We start from the raw sequence: 24,846 nt of genomic DNA on the forward strand, positions 1-24,846 counted from the left end.
TGCCAAGTACTGTAGCGGCCCACAACCAGAAATAGCAACTGTAGGGAAAGTTCTTCTCAGCCCCTGCAGACCTGGGGTGGAGGGGAGCATGCTTAGTGCAGATGGAATCTGAAGAATTTAGCTGCCAGACCAGCAAGTCTCTCCTGAGCGTACAAAAGCAGATTTTTGAAAGGCTTATAATTTAGCTATATTTCAGTATCCCCCCCCCACAGGTACAGTAAAAGGTACATCTAACCACATAGGAAGCTCCTACTCCAAAGCAAGGAGGGACTAGATCTTCTCAACAAAATGGCTGTAACACATTGTTTTGCCCATGTGTGTGGATATTTCCCTAATCTTGTTCTCAGAACTGGCTGACCACTTTTTCTAAATTTTCTTTAAAAATTCAGCCTCAGGTAGACACCCAGCATGGGAAATTTCAGTCTGAATAGTCAAAGCCAAGCAAAGTTATAAAATCCTGACTCCAGTTTGTTATAATAGGAAGTGTCGGGCAACCTTAACTATAGGTTGTACTACCAGTCCCATCTATAAAAAATTAATATAGCTCAAAAGACAAAGCAAAATAATAAGGTCCTGGTCCATGCCTAGGGTTCTTAAGTAGTATGATAATAATAATAATAATACAGAAACATATGTCCAGTAACACATACAAAGCAAAAAACGATGACATCAGAGGTAAAAATCTAGTTGAGTAGTTCTTCACCTTTCCATGCTGAGATTCTCTCCTACCCCAGCTTGAGGGATCCAGTTCTATAGAGGAACAAATTGCAATTTGGGGGGAGGAGCACATCAAACTGACTAGGGGAGGAGCACATAATGAATTTTAAAAGCAAGCAAAGCTTATTTTAAAATCTGGATGGTTCAGTGCACTAATTACACAATCTATAATGCATTAACTCCTGCTTCTGAATCTATGTGAGGAGTTTGATTTCCTCCTCATCAGCTTGGAAGAATAACCTTGATAAAGGAAGAATAGGTCCAAGCTTTGCATAAATAACATGCTTAATTCCAGATCCTTTTCAGATTACCTAAAAGCTTAGAGTACCAATATCTACCTACCTGGTTTAATTTTTGGGAAGAATACTATATTCCTACAGTCTAAAATTGCTAAGCATTCCAAGGATTACTGCTGGCTTACATAGAGGCTGCTGGAGTTCTGTAGGCTTTTGTTTTGATTACACTGATAAAAACGGGAACTGCCTAGATAGCACTCATTTCGCAGTTATGAATTTACACAACTAAATTAACTGTCCCACGAGATATTGTCTGATGGCTCCAACTTATACGCAAGTGTGGAAAAACTGACGGATATGCATAGGTAAATACAAGGTCTCTGTTCTGCAGTACAGTCTTGCTGTCCCTGATTTAAAGAGCATCGTTGAAGACACATGTATAATTAAAGGACATGATTTACATGCAACTACCCTGAATGGGTACCACTGAAGACACCACTGCTTCTGGCAGAGATGTTTAAAACTACATTACTATATAATTTTTCAGTAATAACAAAACAGTTAAACCCTCTAGATATGTTTGCCTTGTGCTCAGAATCTTGCTAGACTAACTCTAACAGGCTACCAAGAGGAGCAAATTCCAGTGGTAGGATTGAAACAGGACAGCAATTTGTCTGACAGTTCAGCCTCAGGAGCAGACAACATGAGTCTCCAGGACAAAGACATCTGCCACAACAGGTTATTTGAGAAGTGGTCTCTTAGGTTAAAAGGTTTCACACCATGCAGAATTTGTATATATTTTTAATAAGTGCCTTAAAAAGGGGGGGGGGGGGGGAAGATGTCAAAGATGCTAAATTATCTCCTGGCATAGTGGATACTTTTCTCTTGCTTGTATAAAACGCATGCTGCAAAAGCCATTTATTTTAGAGAGGTTTGATGGTATGGTCCAAGAATGATGGGAGATAAAAAGGCTGGCTTAGTTGAATTACTGTTCATGTCTCATTGTTGTTCATATTTGCCTTTTAACGCAGAGGATATTACTCTGACTATTGCATTTACAACATAGAACCTAGAACCTTTGCATAGGTGTCTTTTTATTATTTAAATCTAAAGAAACAAATAAAACTAGTAAATAAAGCATAGTTGACTGCCATGGTCTATCTAAACTGCTTTTCCCCCCCACGGCATGGGAATGCAATTCTGTAGTTTTATTAATTTCAGGAGGTTTATACAATGAAGTCCAAATTGTCAAAGTGAGCTCAGTAGAACTCAAGCAGCTAATCCTTGCAGATTCACTAAAATGGGGAAGACTAGCCAATCACTCTTTCCTTATTATGCGATTGTTTGTGGGTAACAGCAGATGAATCTTCATCTTCTGCGGTAAAACATCTGGAAAATACTCTGTTCAGCAGCTATCACTATGGGTGCTAAGAGTTTGCACTACAGAAACTGTCTTATGTGTTTTGAGCTATATTCCAATGACAGCAGTTTGGATTCCACTGGTTTAAACAACTATACTGTGCACAAATAGAGTCAGGGAAAGACCACCAATATAATCAGCCAGCTTCTTGAAGAACTAGTATTTTACAATTATTTTTGGTTAGGTTATCCTAGATATGAATATAATAAAAATACAGGGGAAACACCTGGAAGTTCAAAAAGTACAAAATAATTTCTCTCTACCAAAAAAAGAAAGAAGGGGAAGAATAACAGACTTGTTATTGAATGGGGTGGAAACAACTTTAAACAGATCTTCCATAACTGTAATTCCAATTCTGAAAGTAAGCTTTTACAACTGAAGGGGTGTGTTCACGTTCATCTCCCCCCTCCCTCACTAATTTAATATGATTTTCCCTAAAATATTTTATCTGTGAGCCTGCATTATACTTCCATCTGCTAAAGAATTCCCTTTTCATAGCACAGTCAATCTCACGGGAGCGTTTACCTGTTATTTTCAAAAATAGCTGTATTACACATACACACCAAACAGTCACAGTTGTTGTTCTCGTATCTTACCCATTGTGCACTGCTGCTCTTGGATCATTGCTGCTCTTTACTTTGATCATCAACAAGGAGAACAGAAGGAAGAACATGGCCATACCAAAACACACACGGTACACTGCTTTGTATCCGACTAAGACATCACAATTCACATGACCATGCACATTAGGAATAGTTGTTCCAATCCCTCCATCACAAAATCCAGGAATCTATGATTGATTAACACAAAATGTTTCAATGATATTTGTTCATCAGAAGCATTTTAGAGATATATTTTTCATTTTATTAATAAAAATATACATCACTTAATTCTGTAAAATTATTTACACCACAATATTTCACTTAAAACTACAACATTGCATAATTCATGCAGCTATGCAAACAGGTAGTCCAACAAACAGATTAGGTTTGCTTTAAAAACAATTAATTGTATGTGTGGATTAGAATTATAAAACAAACAAACTTACTAAAACACACATACACACCTCCCCTCCCCCCCCAAGAGAATTCAGACAACACAACTGAGCCACCATCCATTTTTTGGGACTCACAATGGAACTTAAGTTCTATTTACCAGTCTGAAACAACACTAATAACAGCCCCAGAGCTGCATATATTTCTGATGACAACTATTATGACGGTAATGAAACAAAATAAACGGCAAAAAGAACACGAGTACTTGTGGCACCTTAGAGACTAACAAATTTATTTGAGCATAAGCTTTCGTGGGCTACAGCCCACTTCATCAGAGGCATAAAATGGAACATATAGTAAGAAGATTATATATATATACACCCACACACGTAAGTTGCCATACAAACTGTGAGAGGCTAATTAGTTAAGATGAGCTATTATCAGCAGGAGAAAAAAAAAAAAAAACACTTTTGTAGCGATAATCAAGATGGCCCATTTAGACAGACATCCTTAGGTCTATTTGGACACATGAAAAATAAAAGCCTCCAAAAAGGCACTGCAGTTAATTAAGAGCAAAGTACCAGGGACAACTAAAAAAATATAGCTGATAGTATCTCTCTGTTTCTGTCCATATCAGGATATTAGTAAGAACTCTTTAAAGTCTGATGTACTGTAAACCACACTTTACAAGGCCATAATATATCTTTCCCAAATGGTTAAAATGGCTTTCCCCAAGTTCTAAAGCGGTTACTCTCCCATAGCATAAAGAGCATTTACAAACACTTTGATTTTAACGAAGGACAAGACCACAAGATACACATCTGATGGGGGTTAAGGAGTGTAACATTTAATTGGGAAAACTAAGATAAAAAAATGGATACTAGGATTAAGTATGTAAATGGTCAGTGCTCCCCAAACTTTTGAGAGTCATGCCCCCCCCCCCCCTTACCCCTGTCCGCAACATGGACGAAGTAAGGGGGCTGCAGCTGGGGGTGGGTCTGGGGCCATGGCCAAGGGCCAAGGCTGGGGATGGAGCCACAGCCAGGCTGCCGTGGGGGCCAGCAGCTAGGCCTGCGGCCAGGTGCGGCTCCACTCCCAGCCTTGGCCGGGAATGGAGTCACAGCCTGTGGCTGTGGTGGGGCCAGAAGCAGAGCCGTGCCAAGGCTGGGGACAGGTGCAGGGCCGGGAGCAGGGCTGAACGGTGCTCCCTCCCTAATTCCCTGTAGGGACTGGCACGGGCCCCACCATGCCCCCAGATGTTCCTTCACACACACACCCCAGAGGTGGGGGAGGGTGGGGTCTGCCCAGTTTGGGGACCTCTAATGTAATTACAGCAGTCTGTTCAATACATGACTAGCAAACCATATTAGAAAAGTCACAATTCTTTTAATCAGTTGAATCAACTGCACTACAAATTGCTTATTCCCATTAGCAAAAAATGTGTCACCTAAGAAAAATGATTTCACCTTACATAGTCTCAGATTTAAAAGCTAAAATTTAGCAAGTAGAACACAATGAAACCAGAAAATGTATTATTCTACATACAAATGTGTTGTGCTGAAGCAGTTCTTGAACCTAAGAAGTAATTCAAGAGACTCAATTTTATTTCTGAAGGCTGCTGCTTATAATAACAACTGCATACCAATTAACACTACACTTCTTTCAAGATTCAGCTGCTTATACTTAAACAGAACTTGTAAGACTATCTGATGACTCCAAATAATATTAAAAGCATGTTTACTAGTAGCAATGTAAGTACTTCACACATGAAGCATGACATCATGAAAGTATGTGACTGTCAACTATTTTGCAACATCTGGTCTACCAAAACATGAAAGCGGAAAAGTAATGACCTTCTTCAGCTGTTCCTCCATTCCTGGCATTAGCATGACGCAGGCAACGCTCACTCCAAGGAGCAAGATGAAGGCATAAATCAGCCTAGTTATGGTAGAGTTGTTTCCACTGGGGCAGCAACGGCACAGCAGACATGGGGCACTGCCACATAAGCATGGTATCTGGAGGAAAGATAGATTATAGAGCAGTTTACGTTAAACAATTATGAGTTGTTTATTAGGTTATTCAAAGATTTACGCAGGATGTGTGGATTTTTAGTGATGGAAAAATCTAGCCCACCTCCTTATCAATGCAAGATAATTCCCCATAGCATGTTACATTGTTTTGTCTAGCCCAGTGAATGTTCCATGAGATTAGGTTTCTACACTAACATTTATAATGGTAGGTTTTAAAGTCTGCATCAATGCACAAGGCAGACTACTTCTGTTTTTCAAGGACAATTGTTAATTTTGGGGGGAGAGAGTTCACAGGCTTGGGGTTACTTTGGTGCAGAGGGGGCCTTAAGTGTTGCACTATGGTCAGTTCTTATTTAGCTAAGGAAATCTCTGCCTGTGAAATGTGTTTAACGTTTTGCTGTTCTAGGTTTTTTTTTATCTATATACTCAGACATTTTGGGGAAGGACTGTCATTTTCTACATGCCTGTATATTAAGGTTTAAGGGCTATTCATGTCGATTACTGGGATTTCTGAGCACCTCTGTAATAGAAATAAAATGGTCCAATCCTTCTGTTAAAAATATATTGCTTATTGACAGAGTTTGGCAGCTATTCAAACCAAGACACACCAGGTAATTCCCAATTACTTGATTAACTTGCACAATATAGAAAGGATTTGAAAATTCAAGAGTAAAACAAAAATGGAACGCACAAATTAGTTCATATTTAGCAAGTATTTTCAGTTGTACCGTATTCCTTTCTACCATTGCCAATACCTTGAGAAAAAGTGTTATATTTGAGGACAAAATAACTCACTCATTGCTTTAGCACATCTGGATGCAGTTTGCTCTTAAACAGGAAAATGTGTATTACTTCATTGCAAACCTATAACATTTTGTCTCTAAGCAGCGTTCTCCCACCCAAAGATTGCATTAAATGCGGTTGGGACTCCACAAGTGAATGTCAATCAGATTATAATAATTGAAAGGAATATCTAGGAATATGGATCACCCCAAGATATTTTCTTTTTAAATGTAGTTTTCTTCATAATTTAGTTAAAAGGGAACAACATTGTTTTATTCTATGGTAGGTAGTGTGGACAGGTGATTAATATCTAAACTTTGGTGGTCATGTAGTTTTCAGTGGAAATGTTAGGTTACCAATATCAGAATCACTTAATGCTAGTTCAGTGTTTCCTGTGGTCTTGTAGTCACCCCCAATCTTTTTTACCCTCTTCATCTGTATTTGCTGTTCTTCAAAGCTGGAGCAGCCAAGAGCTATCACAATACTCTACTACAGAAACACCTTTCAAAAAGAGTATAAATAAAGCTACAGAAGGAGCGTTATAGCACTTAGATAGCACAATCCTAGTCCATTTCCCCTCCACTTCCACACATAAAAGGCTCCAATAACCTTTTGCTTCTGCTCTTGATTTTTCCATTAAGATCTACAACTCAAGAGGTGTTTGGGCAGATGGCAATCAACAGACTGGTAACTGTGACAGGGTATGACAAATACTGTCTTAAGCTATAAAGCCACCACTTGGTGTTCTAACATTGATCTGAACCTTTCCCTAAACGATGCTCCAAAACCGACTTGTTCTTCAAAACAACACCCATAACCCAGATTATTTTTTCCATATCCCAGAGTCTGCATCTAATCTTTTCCCCAGGATTTTTTGGCTGCTGCTGGGTGGAATCATGGGCTTGGCAGAGCTTTCTTTCCCTTGTTTTGAGATGGGCAGGGGCTCCGACTGACTGCCTGAGCCCCAGCCACTGCCAGCTCTATGAGGCTGATGTTTCAGTTAAAATGGAGAGCCAGATAATGGACACTTGGATAAATGGAGTTCTACTATATACCAAGAAAACATTGTGTTCAACCAATCCCTATACATATTGTGGCACTGGGAACTAAAGTTCAGCAATTCATTTTAATTGCAGAAAAACACAGATTTTTATGGGGGGGGTTTTAATTGGAGAATTTTGGACTTTCTAATCACAGAAAACTAGGATCCTTTGTCATAAGTCACTCACGCAGTGCTCAAGTGACTGCTGTAGCTTGCTCTTAACTAAGGATGCAAAAGTGTAAAGCAGTAGCATAAATAAAGAATAATTTTCTCCTTGTCCCTCGGTCCTAACGCCTGACTATCACACAGGCGGATGCTTTCATTTTTTTAAAATTTGTGACTTTTGGTCACAACTTCACTCTGAAAAATCATGTCCTGACATCTCATGCTTGCATCCATGGCAGTTACACATGCACATCACAGAACAAGAGATTCCTAGGCACACTACTTATACGTATTACAGTAACCTCAAAGTTATGAGCACCTTAGGAATGGACATTTTCGTAACTCTGAAATGTTTATAACTTTGAACAAAATGTTATGGTTGTTCTTTCAAGACGTTTACAACCAAACATTAACTTAATACAGCTTTACTATGCAGAAGAAAAATGCTGCTTTCCCTTTTTAGTAGTTTACATTTAATACAGTACTGTACTGTATTTGCTTTTTTTTGGTGGGGGGGGGGCAACTGGGAAGGTGGAGGAGGGTCTCTGCTGCTGCCTGATTGCATACTTCCAAATGAGGTGTGTGGTTGACTGATCAGTTTAACTCTGGTGTTCGTAACTCTTAGGTTCTACTTATTGTTTGTAGCATCATAGTACCTGTGAACCCCAGTCATGAACCAGGCCTGCACTGTGCTAGGTACTGTATAAACAAAATAAAAAGACTGTCCCTACCTCAAAGAGCTTACAAGTTATGTATACGACAAGAGACACTGGATGAATACAGACAAACCAACGGGGGGAAAACAAGGAAAGAGCAAGACAATACTGATCAGCAGGATCGGCACTGGTCTGAGTATACCAGCAGCCTAATCACTGTCAAGTTTTTTGTAGGCACCACGGTAAAGGAGAGTTTTAAGAAGGGATTTGAAGAGGGATAATGAGTTAGTTTTGCAGATGTTTACAGGGAGCTTATCCCAAGCTTGAAAAGTAGCATGGGAGAAAACGTGAAGGTACGTGTTTGAAAATTTAACAAGCAGGCAATGGAGGTTGGCATTATCAGTCAATCAGCGGTGGGAGCTGACCTTTGGAAACTGAGTAAGAGACAGGGAGGGGAGGAATAGGCTGTGAAGGGCCTTGAAAGTGAAGACATGTAATATTATCTTTGTTGTAAACACATAATTTGCAACTGCTTCTTAAAGCCACTCTTTGTTTCAGGGAAATATAGCAAAAAGGAATTTTTGGCCAATAGCATTTTTTGGCAAGTAAATGTGTTTGAGCAAATTGAGCAGGCAAAGTATGTGCTTCATGTACTGAATTACTTTCTCCCCAGATATGAGCGTATCAACAGATGAGCTAACTCATTATCATTCGCATCATTTTATGATATGTAGTGAGAATGTCCTAAATTTAGGATTAAAAGAATTTTTGTCCAGGTACATTGCAGAATGAATCATAGCTATTACTGTACAGATCGCTGCTTCAACTGAACTCATCAGTCCCAACTCAATTTAGTCATTGTGGTGGACATGGAGCTGCTCTGTAACAATTTACGTATACTGAATGTTGATCTGGTTATTGGAATGTTTACCATATGACAATATTAGGTTAAATATTGGGATGTTTACTATATGACTATATGGGTTAAATCAACAGGGCTGTTGCAAAACAAATGGGAAAGCGAAACAATGACTCTCCCTCAGCAAACACAGGGGGTTGTTCCAGGAGAACGGGAGAGCCATTGGCCAGACAACTGACCTACCACTCAGGCCCACCAAACTGGTTTTGGACAGCAGGGACAAAAAGCCAAGGATCTAAGAGACCAAAGAACTCTGGATGAATAAAAAGTGATTCTTTAAGGAGGGAGGCAACTGTTCAGGAGCCGTTCAGAGGAACAAAAACAAACATTCAAGACCTGCTGAAGTATCTGAAGAAGTTAGATTTGCATGGACCCACTCAGGATGGTATGGCGTTAAGTAACAGACATGTACGCACACTGCTTACTGTTTTAAAAGTCTTTTCTTCTTGTTATGCTTTGTTTCTACAGTTAAGATTGAACAATATGTTGGTTTAAAAGGCTGTCTGGTCAACCTATTCACATACTCAGGCCTTGTCTACACTACTGCGGAAAGTTCACCTAAGTTACGTTACTCCAGCTATGTGAATAACGTAGCTGGAGTTGTCGTAGCTTAGGTCAACTTACTGCAGTGTCTACACCACACTGCGTCAAAGGGAGACGCTCTCCCGTCGACTCCACTGTAACAACAAGATTAAGCTGAGTACCAGAGTAGACCAGAGAACACTCTGTGGTCAATTCAGTGGGTCTTCACTAGACCCACTAAATCAACCCCCGCTGCATCGATCACAGCAGTGTCAATCCCATTAAGTGTAGACATGATCTTAGACATGCTGGGTCAGCAAGCTGATTCACAAGGTACAAAAAGAAAAGGAGTACTTGTGGCACCTTAGAGACTAACCAATTTATTTGAGCATAAGCTTTCGTGAGCTACAGCTCACTTCATCGGATGCAAGACTTGGTCTAAAAGTGGGCGAAATTTGCGATTCCACTACAGGAGAGGAAAAAGCAGGAAGCAAGACATCAAAACATCTCAGAAACCAGAGAGCTAACCCTATAACTTTAACAAGACATCATGCACTGCATGCGCTCCAAGCATTTAGTTACTCAGCATTTTGATGAAGAAAGCAAGGCAGCAGTGAGGAACAGAAGCTAGTTTGTTTGAGCTTTTGCAGGGAGGGGGAAGAAAAGAGAGCTTAAGCAATAGCAAGTCAATTTAAAAAACAAAACAAAACATGTATATGTACATATACCTATCCAGAGGGCTGCAAGCTGACTCTGGAAGTGACTCTGTACAAAGCAGTGCTCAGATTATTTTCAGAGAGTGCACATGGGTCACTTTCTATATACACTTATCTAGATATCCAGGCCTTGTTAGAGCTAGAATTTAGAGGTTAGAAAGGCTAAGTCTACACTATGAAAATAAGTTATGTTTGCAAATGTGAATTAACGCATGCTTTATGTTAGTAACACCATTAGCAGCTAACAGTCATTTTAAAAACAGTGTTACCCAATGGTTAAGCAAGACCAGGTAGCATATTTTTAAACGTGACTATGTCTAATCATATCACCATCTCTAAACTGGTTAACACGTGAATTAACATATTTTCTAACACTTCATTTTTCTACTGCACACACTTAAAAAGGATCTCTGCGCCTCATTAGAAATAAATATACATAATATATTTACATCTACATCAGCAAGACAGCTTACATTTATTAATTTAACAATTCTAAGAAATTAGAAAATTAAAGTTTCTACATGGTTAACTAATCCTGAATAAGGGAGACCCACTGGTGATTTTTGCATGATAGTGCACTGCGCACGCAAGCAGGAGTGAGATGACCAATGGCAGATCCGTTAATTGTAAATGGGTTTTACTAAACAACAACAAATGTCCTACAAGAACCTCATTACAGTTACTGTATTTCCCGCACTTCACTTTCACTAGATTTCTACACTTAGCACATAAGATATTTAATTTTTTTCAAAAGACAGAATGAAATGGAATACTGTACATCACTTTTTCAGTTTTAAACCAACAGTATTTCATTCAAAACACAGTGTAAAAAATTTTTAAATGCACCTAAGTTAATCAGGACACTAAGTCCCACTGATTTACAAATAGTTACCCAAAAGCTCCAAAACCACTCTTGTTCGTATTCTACCTATTTGAACATCAAGTAAATTGTAGTGGTACATAGAATAATGACTCCCAAGATAATTAGCAAGCCGGTGATAATCTTGAGAAAAAAAACAAACACGGAGGAGTTGGTAATAGTTAAAAACTCAGTGGGAAAATACATTAAGTCTTAAGAAGAGTTGTTTTTAAGTAGCATATTTTGGAGTAATCAGGACTAATTTCCAGCACCTAACAATGCTCGGTGTGATAGTGACATCATTGTAGACTGTGCTGCAGTAACCAAAGTGTCTTGGTGAGAGAGAAGATGCTACAGAGGATGCAGCTGCTGCTAAGTGAGCCATGAGGAAAGAACTAGACATGTCTAATTTCAATAAGATGGAGGTAGCATTTTTGCAGGGTACCCACAGTAAAGGTGAAACTCAATACTGGTCTCAGTTACATTTTCACTATTTTTGCAGATCTGAAGAAACACCAGCACATTTTCCTGCGCAGTAAATATTCCCATCTCCTGACGAGCGGCATCACCGGCCAGGGCAGCTCGGCTGAGCCCCAAGCCAACGGGACCAGCGTGTGGCCCACCTGACAAGCCGAGTTAAGCCGTTTCCCTGTGTGGAGGACGGCAGCGAGGGACACGACCCAGAGTAAGGAGGAAGCCTTAAGAGTAAGCGGAACGGCGGGTCAGGGAGCGAGGCCCTGCAGCCAGACGCGGCTCCGCTGGGGCCGTACCGCCGCTTTCGAGAATTAAATCCCGCCTGGGCAAAGCCCCGGCAGAGGCCCCGTGGGGACAACGGGGCGGGAGCTCCGGGACAGAACTGGACGCCCCCGCAGGCCTGCGCGGAGCCCGGGGATTGCCGGGGTCCAGACACCGCGCTCTCCCCGCCCCGCAGCCAGGGCCCATCCCGCCCCCACGTTACCCAGCTCGCCATGGAGCACAGGCCCAGGACGCCCCCCATCTCCCGGGCGGGCGGCGGACTCCGGCGCCTTAAAGATGGAGGCGGCTCCCGACTCCCGCAGCTTCTTCCTCAGTCAGGTTCTTGTTTACCCCTAAGACAAGGGGCTTCCGGCCTCTGACGTTAAAACATTCGTCATTTCCGGAAGGCGGCGCCGCGGATGTCGAAATCTCACTGCGCAGGCGTTGAGGGGGCAGCGCGTGCAGAGCTGGAAGAGGCGCCCCAATTGGGTGGGGCGGGCTTCAGAGTAGAACTAACCTCAGCGAGGGGCGGAGTTTTGTGCAGGGGCGGGGCTTCAAAGCAAGCTACAGCGAGGGGCGGGGCTTGGGCGCAGTGGGAGGAGCTCTGGGAAGGGCTTGGGGCTCCAGCTGAGGAGGGAAGGCTGTGATGTGGTGGGAGCTTGGCGGCGGGGGACGCAGACAACCATGAACCGCAGCTGAGGGTTCCTGCTCTTGGCACAGCTCTGTGCCGTCCAGTCCCTCACCCTGTCTCCTGCACGTGCCCAGCAGCCTACTCTAGCTGGTTCTTCCCTATCTTCAGGTACAAGGTGTGATGTTGTTCCTTGTCCCTTTCCTTTTGGGTTTAGTGGTCCTTTTGGGTTCACTAATCTAACAGCTGCTAACATGTGAGAAATTAATTCATAATAATGGAAAAGAAAATTGTCTAAAGGGAGAGGCCTGATTTCAGACAATATGGGAAGTTTTTAGGGGAAAATGAAAACAGGTTCCAGTCTTGCAGTGAGCTCCACATGTGCACAGAAATCCACCTCTGTCCAACGCGATGTAGGATCAAGGTCCAACTGTGTGTATGCTTTGTTTGTTCAGCTGTAATCAGAGTTAAATACTTGGCAACCATAAATTTAATATTAAATGCACCTACCAATGACTAACCGTTGCATTTGTAAAATTTGTTTGATTATTGATAAATAGGACAGATTTGACTTCATTGTTAAAAAGGTCCAGAAGGAATTATCTTTTAGTTTTTAATAGAGTATCTAGAAACATGGAGTAATGAACTGTATAGGGAATAAACCATGTGTGATGTGGTTTTCCCCCAAAATAAAAAAAAAATTGATTATTGAATAGTTGCATGTTTCTCTAGACAAAACTAACAAATAAAAAGTATTGGGTGAGGTTCTATGGTCTGTGTTATGCAGGAGGTCATTCTGATCCTTTCTGGTCTTAAAATCTGAGAATATTGTTTAATTTGGCATCTGTAATTGCCTGGCCCCTTACCTTTCAAAAGAAATCAAAACCTCACAGACTCCTCCCTCAAAGTCTGGGTAGGCTGAGTAGTCCCTTCTCCAAGTCTGTCCCTTGCACCAGTAAGTTCAGCAACCCAAAACGTCCTAGCTCTTACCTCAGAATCTCAGTAATAAAAGGACTTCACATGGTCCCCCTGCTGTCCATTTGGTTTCTGGAGCAATTCCTCTCTGCAGTTGCTTCAGCAGCAGTCCATTGGGCACGCAACCCCAGACCCCTCAGCTTTCCAGAGGGCATTACTATCTCCCACCTTCACTTCCTGCTGCCCTCTTTTATGAGCATCAACCACTTAATTTCCAGCTCTTTTCTGAGGTGCAGCAGAGGGGTCTAATCAGCCAGCCAACTGCAGGCCTCTGACTCCATAGGAAAGGTATCCTTTATACCTTCACAGTTGGTCAGGATGGATCAATACATGGAAACCCAAAAGGGAGAGGCTAGTGACTCTCCTGAGTTGCTTTCATTCTGCACCTTCTTATTTGGGCATATGGCCCTTAAATGTTAAAGCCATCATTTCCTTATAATTTACATAAGCAGTTGATATATGTATTAATTGGTTCCTGCCCTCAGCAGCTGAGTTCTCAAACTTAATTAATTTGTTGTTTTAAGTGGCAAGAGGCTTAGTGGCTGAGGGAATTATACAACATTTCTCTTGCATCCATATAAAAATAATGTCTGTGTCTCACTAAGCAGTAAGGTAAAGTTTCTGAGATGGAAAAAAATTACTCTCCCTGGCTCCAAACCTGATGAATAAGGACTAAAGCTTTTATAATGCTATTCTATATTATATGTATAAAAAATAGCCTCTGAAATATATCAGAGGATGCCATCCCCTAGAGGTCAGTGTAAACTAACGAATGGAAACATCTGCAAGAGCCAGCACTGTGATGACAGCATTTAAATTGCAATTGCCTATTTGAAGATGGGATTTTTCACCTTGGGAATGAAAACTGCAATACATAAGCACATATTCTCTAGGATAAATTTGTGTGTACAATACTCCTGTATATTTCACTTACTTATATTTAAACCACATTTAAGTGAACCTTCCTTGTCTGCCAGTCATTTCCTTTTGCGTGATCCTGTATTGAAGCCTCAACCCAACATTTTTAATGTTTCAATAATTTCCATGACAACAGACTGATATACAGGATTAAGCCTTCATAGTGGGAGGAGGAATGGATTATAAGAGACTAAAGCTCTTGTTTCAGATAGAGCACACAAGAAATCATGATGCAAATTTTTAGAGTTAAAATGAGTTCAAATGCTGTGTTTTTAAAGTCTGACCTAGAATTACATTAGTATTGAAAGAAATGCCTGTTAGAATGCCTTCACAACATCCTCTAGCAAGGAGTTCCGCAGGTTGACTGTGCATTGTGTGAAAACAAATAAAAGGAAGTATTTCTTCACACAACACACAGTCAACCTGTGGAACTCCTTGCCAGAAGATGTTGTGAAGGCCAAGACCAAAACAGGGTTCAAAAAAGAACTAGGTAAATTCATGGAGGATAGGTCCATTGATGGCTAATAGCCAGGATGGGCAGGAACAGTGTCTCTAGCCTCTGTTTGCCAGAAGCTGGGAATGAGCGACAGGGGATGGATCACTTGATGTTTATCTGTTCTGTTCATTCCCTCTCAGGCACCTGGCACTGGCCACTGTCAGAAGACAGAATACTGGGCTAGATGGAACTTTGGTCTGACCCAGTAGGGCATTCTTCTGTTCTAGAAGAAATGGGGGAGGGAGGTAATGTAACTAAAGAAACTTCTCCCTGATTAAACTTCTTTTGTTTTACGAATGCTCTTTTGAACATTTTCTAGGATTTACTGAAAGTACAGTAGAACCTCAGAGTTACGAACTGACTGGTCAACCGCACACCTCATTTGGAACCTGAAGTACACAATCAGGCAGCAGCAGAGACAAGACCGAAAAAACAACCAAAAAAACAAAAACAAAAACCCAACCCCCCCATACACAAATACAGGACAGTACTGTGTTAAACTTAAGTTTAAAAAAAAAAGTTCACAAGGTAAAGAAACTGTTTCTGTGCTTGTTTCATTTAAATTAAGATGGTTTTTTTTCTATAGTAAAGTTTTCAAGCTGTACTAAGTCAATGATAAATTATAAACTTTTGAAAGAAACATAACATTTCATTCAGAATTACAAACATTTCAGAGTTATGAACAACCTCCAGTCCCCTGAAGTGTTCCTAAGTGAGGTTCTACTGTATATGCAGTTCTATGATGAAATATTATTAAGTCTGAATGTTTAATGGTCATGACTTTCGTGACAAACTATGACATCATCATGGTGCCCGATTTACTTGAATGTGATTCAGTGCTAGCACAAGATTCTGCTATTAAAAGCAATGTTAATTCATACTGTCATTTTTTAGCCAAGCCAAACAACTGGTTTTAATAATATTTTGCATTTCTACAGCAATCATAAGGATGGTCTAGTGCAGTGTTTCCCAAACTTGGGATGCCATTTGTGCAGAAAAAACCCCTGGCGGGCCCAGCCGGTTTGTTTGCCTGCTGCGTCTGCAGGTTCGGCCGATCGCAGCTCCCACTGGCCGCGGTTCGCTGTGCCCAGCCAATGGGGGCTGTGGGAAGTGTCACAGGCCGAGGGACATACTGGCCGCCACTTCCCACAGCCCCCACTGGCCGGGCACAGTGTACCGCGGCCAGTGGGAGCCGCGATCGGCCAAACCTGCGGACATGGCTGGTAAACAAACCGGCCGGGCCCGCCAGGGGCTTTCCTTGCACAAACGGTGTCCCAAGTTTGGGAAACACTGGTCTAGTGGATAGGGACATCATTTGTGACAGTTCCAATTTTGCTTTGCTACTGGTTTAATAATCTGAACCTTGGTGTTTACATTATTCATCCTTGGTGTAAATCCACTGACACCAGTGAAATTATACCAGGAATGAATTTGACCTGTTATTTAATGTCAACAGGAGAGATTTTCAAGGGCATAACTCCAATTTGTGCTTTGGAAATCCAATAAATAATCAGTACCATACTGACAATTGATGGAAACTGGTTTTGCAGTCTGTTATATTGGGCTTCCACTTATCACAAAAAATGCCATTTTTCTGCAAGATAGATGTTGCCAGCAAGAGGTTCTGAAAGGACATTTTAATTAAACATTATTTGAAATATATTTCACAGTTAAATAGCATGAAGTTCTTCTCAACTAGCAAAATATCAGACTATTCTGCCTTGCTAAATCAGTACTGGGTAACTTTCTCTTAGCATTGGAACCATTATGTTTTCATGATGGCATGGTATGGGATTGTCTCCCTTACTTCTGCGCTGCTGCTGGTGGGGCACTGCCTTTAGAGCTGGCCGTCCGACCAACAGCTGCCGCTCTGTGGCCACCCAGCTCTGAAGGCAGTGTAGAAGTAAGGGTGGCAATAGTGCAACCCCCCTAAAATAACTTTGCAACCCCCATGCAACTCCCTTTAGGGTCAGGACCCTCAATTTGAGAAATGCTGGTCCCCCCCCCATGAAATCGGTATAGTATAGGGTAAAAGCACACAAAAGACCAGATTTCATGGTCCATGACACATTTTTCATGGCCACAAATTTGGTAGGGCCCTACCCATGTAACGCCCTGTACCCCAGGTTCACCACTTTTATATAGTGATATATTTTGTACAAGTATGCCTTGTGAGGTATCATTTGAAAACAATCTACTGAACATTATTGTCTTTTTACAATGTGTGTATCAACATTGTATATGAAGCTATAGTCAAGTATAGTTGCATTTGTGTTTGTTCTCTATGCACGTGCTAGTGAGCAAGTTTACTGGCAGGGATGTAGACAATGAGCTAGATGTACATTCTTTAAGTAGAACATTTGCCAAAACAGAAAATCTTAAGTCAATACTGCAGAATATTGGTAGATAGTGAATTTCAAATTTATTCTCATATTTGCTCTGGAAACCCGATTTGATGAGTTACATTTCAGTTACCTGATTGGATGGGAGTATCACAAATGTTGATTATTCAACAGTGCTTGCAGAGTACACTTTGCAAGCAATCCATATGCTGATGAATGTTTGCATGACACATTCAGTTTCTAACACTGAGCAAGTTTCTGTAAATCAAAATGGAAAATAGTATTAAATTGGTGATTTCAAATTGTTAGCTCAGCCCTAATGTTAAAGAGGTATGTGTACAAGGGGCACACACAGTTTTCATTTGTGCACATTGACATCACTTTATTGAAATCAGTGGAGTTATATATGCCAGTGTACAACAGCTGAGAATCTGGCATTTGGTATGCAGTAGGAAGCATGTACTGTGAGATCAGTTGTACCTTTTATAGAAATTAGCTCTTTATTTGACAAAAAAACATGCAGTTAAATGTTTCATCTAAAAATAGGCCAGGGAATCTGGCTATTTTTAGCCATGGATTAATAATACTAAATGGCCTTGCAGTTTTGCATCTCATAATTAAGACCTAGGTTATATGCAAGCAGAGGACCAGATAGTGCTTGAGTAAATCTGTTTTCTAAATAGTAGATTACTGAGCCAGTTGACTATTAAAACCAGGTTCTTACAATAGACCCTGAAAAATGCATACATGAACATAAAACTGTTACAGAGAGTCCAAGCATTTATTAAGAAGAGGTCAGCATCTTGGGTCAGAGCTTCAGCTGCTGTAAATCAGCATAACTATCAGAGTCAGTGGAGCTAAGCCAATTTACACCAGATGAGGTTTGGCCCCTGTTTATATACTTCATTTCATTTTTCAGAGGTCCTGAAGAAAATATTTTGCCATCAACTGCTGTAGTGAAGTGACATGACATTAAAGGTTAGGGACCATTCTACTGTAATGGTTGAAGAGGAAGTTCTCAGTGGGTTTATTAGATTAAAGTCTGTTAGATGTATAATTACATTCTTGGCACATTAACACTATAAAAAGTAAATGTTACTTTGTTTTTAAATGCTAAAAGGGAATTTCTTTAAGTAACTTAATAACTTTGTTGTTTAACAATACCATCCAATATTCTCTTGGATAGCATGTTTCATTGGAGGATACCAAAGCTTTTCACAGGCATTAAGGGTTCTAATTGTTACATTACAGCAGAACCGGTAGTGGAGGGGAACGGGGAGTTGCATTGCCTGTATCTTCAGGAAGGCAAAATGCCTAGAGGAGCAGATAGGAACATTGCTTCTGTACCACTACTGCAGCTTGGCTCTGTGAGGGCCTGCTCTGCACAGCTCTAGAAAGGGTAGCAGTAGCAGTGGCATGAATCTGGAGCAATCCTTGAGTACAAGGGCTGCTGTTGTGCCAGGGAAGAGGGAGTGATTCTGTGCCTTCTCTCCCCATTGCAGATCAGGGCTGGGAACAGTTAAGCCTTAGGGAACTTCTACACTGGCAAAGTTACAGTGCTGGCAGTTACTGTGCTGCTCAAAGAGCACAGAAGGAAAACCGCTGTTGTGTGTTCACACTTGCAGTACTTGCAGCGGTATTTGGAGCAGTGCACTCTGGGCAGCTATCCCACAGAGCACCTCTTTCTCTTTTGCTGCTAAGGCTTGTGGGAACAAGGAGGGGTTCATGGGGCATCCTGGGTCCAGTCCCAAGGTCCCGTGATGCATTGCTTTGCATGCCAGCAATCCCTGTGCTTCTGTCTGCATTTGGCACCATCTTTCAATGGTTTGTATACTGCATGCCTCTTTCAGGCTGCAGGAATGGATCCCAAACTGCTAACCAGTATGCTGCTTGCTCTGACTAACACGGCACGAGTCACAGTGGAGTTATTCTTTAAATTGCAAAGGCAAGGGGCGTGCGACCTTGATCTCGCCACATGAAGTAACTACGACATGAGATTGCTTGTGGCATTCACAGAGGTGCTGACCACAGTGGAATGCTGCTTTTGAGCTTGGGAAAAGAGCATTGAGTGGTGGGATCACATTGTGATGCACGTCTGGGATGACAAGCAGTGGCTGCAGACCTTTCGCATGAGGAAAGCCACATTTATGGGACTTTGTGATGAGCTCGCCCCAGCCCTGCGGTGCAAGGACACGAGAATGAGGGCTGCCCTGCCATTGGAGAAGCACTTGGCGATTGCACTGTGGAAGGTAGCTACTCCATACTGCTACTGATCGGTCACTAACCAGTTCGGAGTGGGAAAGTTGACCTTTGGAGTCGTGTTGACGGAAGTGTGCAGGGCCATTAATCGCATCCTGCTCCAAAAGACCATGACTGCAGGCAACGTGCATGACATTGTGGATGGCTTTGCACAACTGGGCTTCGCTAACTGCAGAAGGAATAGATGGCACACATATTCCAATTCTGGCACCAGACCACCTAGCCACCGAGTACATTAATCACAAGGGTTATTTCTCAATGATTCTCCAGGCATTTGTGGATCACCATAGGCATTTCACAGACATTAACGCAGGCTGGTCCGGAAGGGTGCATAACGCATGCATCTTTTGGAGCACTGGCCTGTTCAGGAAGCTGCAAGCAGGGATTTTGTTCCTGGACCAGAAGATTACCGTAAGGGAAGTCAAAATGCCCACTTTGAGCCTGGGAGACCGCATCTACCCCTCAATGCCGTGGCTTATGAAGCCATACATGTGGCAACTTGACAGCAGCAAAGAGCAGTTCAACAACAGGCTGAGCAAGTGCAGAATGACTGTTGAGTATTCATTTGGCCATTTAAAAGCCCTCTGGCAATGCCTGTATGGGAAGCTGGATATGGCCAATGACAATATTCCTATGCTTATACCCGTGTGCTGTACGCTCCATAATATTTGTGACGGGAAGGGTGAAAGCTTCACTCAGGGCTGGACTGCAGAGGCTCAGTGCCTGGAGGCTGAATTTGAACAGCTAGAAACCAGGGGGCACAGTGCACGGCCATGAGGATCAGGGGTGCCTTGAAGCAGCAATTTGAAGCTGAAAGCCACTAATACTTGTTGCTATGCTCGGGATTGCAGTACTTGTAATGCTAGGCAGTGATTGGTGTGCATGATGCAAGAAGTGGCCTTAACATAATTGTATGTTGCTTTGCAGTGCTCTTTTTGCTTTCACTTAATAGAATAAAGATTGCTTTCAAACACAATTCTTTTATTAAAAGACAACAATTGGTGGAGAGAGTCAGACGAAAAAATTCATCAGCAGGGAGTGGGAAAGGGGAAGGTAAGGTCTACAGAGGATGAGGGGTCCCGGGATGACTACAGATTTGTGTATGTCCAGGGATCATACCCAACCTTCTCCTTTGGAGTACAATGCAGTGGGTGCTGTACTTCAGCAGAGCCAAACTGCAGAGGGATGGGTGATGACTGCAGTGGGTAGTAGGAATCCATAGTGCTGGACTGTGAGGACTGAGAAGTGGAATGCTGCGGGTAGAGAGTGGAGCAAGGAGGTTGTTAACAGTGTGTTGGTGGTGTGGGGTGGGGTGTATGGGAAAGAGTTTTGTGACAACAGCTAAAGGGGAGGACAGGTGCAGAGCTGCTTGGTTTGAAGAGCTAGTGTTAGGGGGCTTATTCCTTCATCCACTTACTTCCCTGGTCCTTCTCGCATGAACAGAGAGCAACAATAGCCGAAGTCCAAAGGTGCAAACAATTCGATGTTTATTGGGGTGAACTTCCAGCAAGCATGATTCCAGTTTCCTTCCTTAGTGTCCCCCTTCCCAGCTCTGACACCACAGAGCCTTACACCTGTGTCCCTGTTCCCATTCCTGCCCTTAGCCAAACATGATTCCAACTTCCTTACTCCCATTCCCTGTTCCCATTTCCCCCTTTAGCAAAACATGATTCCAATTTTCTTACCCCCATTCCCTGCTCCCATTTCCCACACCCACATGCCCATGCCCACCCCCACCCACACCCCGTCACTTCCTCATTGACTGCAGACTATATAGTAAAACTTGAGTTCTGCTTAGCTATACCTTAACCAATCATTTTCCTGAAATTTAACTAACCAATCCTAACATATTGTAACATGATTATGTAACCAATTATATCCCACCACCTTAATTAGTTTACACCCAGCAAAATTAATTATACAGCAGACAGGAACAATCACAGAACCAGACAGAGATTATACAGACAAACAATAGCAAAGTGGGAACTACAATGACAAGACAACACAGAAGTGAGGATTTCACATCCCAGCTATTGATAAGTGAGTTCTTGCCAGACAGGATGCTATCAAACTAAGTTTCCTTTTACATTTTCTAGGCACTTCCCTTTCTCTGGAGGTGATAGGAATACAATCCTGTCCTGATAGTGCCTAACAGCCCAATAGCACCTTATTTTAATGTGACTAGTTTGGAATGTGAGGATGTGACCGTTCGCTTCCCAGCTTATGGCTGCCTCTGCTGCTTAGCCAAAGGCCTGAACCTAAGCACAGGGCCACAAACTGTCACAGTAAGAGAAGGCCCTTACACTGGCAGACCGTGGTTTTGATTCTTTCTTTTATACCTCTGGAACTAGCCAAGTGATAAGAATACACCTAAATTCTTAAAGTACAGGCCTTTGCAGACAGGCCTGAATATCTATATCCTAACAGCTAGTATCGCCTGGAGTGTGTCCACTTGGCGCTCCATAACATTTATGAGCCACTCCGTGACTTCTTTCTGGTGTGCCGTGTTCTCCTTTCTGTCCCTCTTCTCACTGTCCCACCACTCCTTCAATTCCTGTTTCTCGGCAGTGGAGTGCATCATAACCTCATGGAGAAAATCCTCTTTAGTTCTTCATGGCCGCTTTTAATTCTGCACAGCCGTTCTGCCACCGATAACAAAGACGGAGGCTGTGCTCCCAAGGTCATCTCTGTGAAGTTTAAGTGCAGCATTTTACAGAAGCAGTATTGTTTGCAACACGGACAACACTCATTAAGTGCTTTAAAACACAGCCAGTGCTCACACACCTGTCACTAATTGGCTGACCTCAGGCAAGCACACATGAGCCACAAGACCCCCCAAAATGGTGAGTAGCCACAGGGGCAGGGTAAATCACTGTTCCCGGACCCTGCTGTACACTGGGCACGTGGCTCTTGGGGAGAGCTAGCACTATAAGGGGGAGCCTGATAATCATTCTGTCCCCATACTTTTCACAGGATGTGATCATTATGGAAGATCTTGTTGCAGAGGGTGAGCAGGGAATCAAGCCTGCGGTTACCGCCCTGGCCCCTATGGTGTCCCTGTCACCCCGGTCATGGCAAAGTGGCGTGGGAAAGTTTCCGTTAATGGGGCAAGAAACAGAGCAGGGCAAGAAACAAATGGGGCAAGAAACAAAGCAGCTCTGCCAAGGAACCTGCAGCAGCAGATTGTCCAGTATCTCCATTAGTGTTTCCTGGAGCTCTCTGTGGGAGATTCCCATGAAATGAGGGAGTCTATCAACAGTCTGTTCAGCCGCTCAGACTAGGCATGTGGTGAGAGACAGACCTGCTTTCTACAACCCTCCTTCCCCTAACAAATCACTTCAGCAATTCCAAAAATCAGATCCATTTACCAGGGGCCTCCTCTCCTGTTTGTGCTTCACGAAGTGACTGGCTAGGGGTAGAAAAGAGCTCCTGGCTGCATGCATCTCTGGCCTCCGAGTCATCCTCCCCCTCTTCGTCCCCCTCCCCGTCTTCATCCAAGATATCCTCCCCCTCCTCCCCCTCTCCCTCTTCTTCCAAGATGTCCTCCTCCTGGCTCAGTCCACTCTCAACTGGCACATGAGCCAACAAAGTATCCACAGGGTCCTTCACAGTGGAGGTGGGGTCGCCATCCAGTACTGCGTCCAACTCTTTATAGAACCGGCAGCTCATAGGCACAGCACCGGAATGGTGGTTTGCCTCCCACACCTTGTGGAAGGCGTTCCGCAGCTCCTTTCCTTTTACTCTATACTGCAATCTGTCCCGGTCATGGCCCCTTTCTATCATGCATAGTGAAATCTGTCTGTAGGTATCGTAATTCCTATGGCTGGAGTGCAGCTGGGACTGCACAGCCTCCTCTTCCCAAATACCAATGAGGTCCAGAGGCTTGGCAGTGCTTCAAGCGGGGGATCGCCTGGTGCATGGAGCAGGCATGGCCACCCGGAAAGATGTGCTGAGATCACTGCACGCATCACCGAGCAAACAGGAAGGGGACTTTCAAATTTGCCAAGGAATGTATGGGGTGGGGATGACAGTTGGTCACCTGAGGGCAGGGCAGTAGAGTTCAAACCGATGACCAAAGAGGTGAGAACAGGCATTGTGGGACACCTCCCAGAGGCCAATCGCAGCTCTGTAATCACTACGGTGTCTACACTGGCACTGCAGTGCTGGAGCCCCAGCGGAGAAAGCTCGACGCCTCTCATCGGGGTGATTTTTTTAGGGTGCTACAACGACACAGTTTCTACGCACTGAATGGCTTGGCAGTGTGTACACCTTGGGAGTTACAGCACAGAAAGCTGCTTTACTGCTCAGAAACTTGCCAGTGTAGACGGGGCCTTAGTTAAATCTCATAACTAGAGAAACCAAAACACTGAATCCCCACTAAACTTGGCTAAAGTTTGGATGCAACTCCAACCTTTATATCTGAACCAAACACTCCTGTGAGAGAGGGAAGTATTATTCCAGTTTTTCTAGAAAAAAGGGGAAAACGTAAGCAAAACAAAACATTTTCCCCCAAAGTCAGGAACTCTGGGGCCAGGTATAGAACAAGAGTCCTGCCTCAGACAAAATTACTAAGAGAAATGTTTTAAAACTGTACTAAATGGAAAAAATGTCAGACTATTAAGCTATCAGCATTTTCTCTGTTTGGGCAAAACCACAATGGTTCATTGTTATTTCTTATAATGGAACAAATTGTTCTTGTGAAATCTAATTGTAATAGAGTCCACAGGCAAACTAATCAATATATTCAAGGAAGAAACTCAGTGTTTATTTTCAGAATCTATTGTCTCCTTAAGAAACCATTGTTCTTTAAGTATATTGGAGACATTAGGTCCAACATATTCAAATGTGGGTGCTTAAAATTAGGAACATAAAAAAGTGGGCTGATTTTCAGGGGTGCTGATAGACTAGTTGTTTCAATTGACTTCAGTGGAATTTGTTGGTGCTTTGGATCTCCAGAAATTAGGTGACCTATTTATGCACCTCGTTTTAGGTACCATATTTTAAAACTTTAGCCTAAGGATCCAGTTCTGACCTGGTTTATCCCCTATGAAACTTGACTGGAACAGTGGAGTTGTGTAAGACAGAATTGGCCCTAAAAGTTAGCTACCAGGTAAGACAGGAGCTTAACTAGTACATTTCAAAGTTAAACTGATTTGATACTAAGAAAGAGAAGAAGGAAAAAAAAAAAAAGCATGCACTCTTCCACCTTCCTTTTCATGTCAGTGGCTTAACAAGCTGTTTTGAATAACAGTGTTTTTGCGCTGTTAAATCATTCCTGGTATTCTGCACTGGAGCAATGTTAGTGACATGATAGCATTATAATGATGGAATAGCCGCAGGGCAGAAAAAGCCTCCAAGAACATTATTTCTAAGAGGACTTTGGAATCTATCTTTAATTTATTATACATAAAAAGGAAAAACTGAGCAGAGCAA

At 42.4% G+C, this 24,846-nt stretch overlaps 1 protein-coding gene and 1 long non-coding RNA gene across 3 annotated transcripts in view; one reads left to right on the forward strand and one right to left on the reverse strand.

Annotated features, from left to right (window-relative positions):
* Nucleotides 1–12,185, reverse strand: part of SERINC1 (serine incorporator 1) — a 26,469-nt gene extending 14,284 nt beyond the window's left edge. Inside the window, exons 1-3 of the mRNA XM_073337192.2 lie at nt 12,019–12,185; nt 5,222–5,383; nt 2,970–3,163 (exon numbers count right to left, since the gene is read on the reverse strand). Of these exons, the coding sequence (XP_073193293.1) occupies nt 2,970–3,163; nt 5,222–5,383; nt 12,019–12,057 (395 nt within the window). The 5' untranslated portion in view covers nt 12,058–12,185. The remainder of the gene's footprint in view (nt 1–2,969; nt 3,164–5,221; nt 5,384–12,018) is intronic.
* Nucleotides 12,186–12,412: 227 nt separating this feature from the next.
* Nucleotides 12,413–24,846, forward strand: part of LOC140908983 (uncharacterized) — a 50,067-nt gene continuing 37,633 nt past the window's right edge. For both annotated transcript variants that reach the window (XR_012158038.1, XR_012158037.1), the window contains exon 1: nt 12,413–12,601. This is a non-coding gene — a long non-coding RNA (uncharacterized LOC140908983). The remainder of the gene's footprint in view (nt 12,602–24,846) is intronic.

This window comes from Lepidochelys kempii, chromosome 3 (genome assembly GCF_965140285.1).
Source record: "Lepidochelys kempii isolate rLepKem1 chromosome 3, rLepKem1.hap1, whole genome shotgun sequence".
In the NCBI taxonomy this organism is placed as follows: domain Eukaryota; kingdom Metazoa; phylum Chordata; order Testudines; family Cheloniidae; genus Lepidochelys; species Lepidochelys kempii.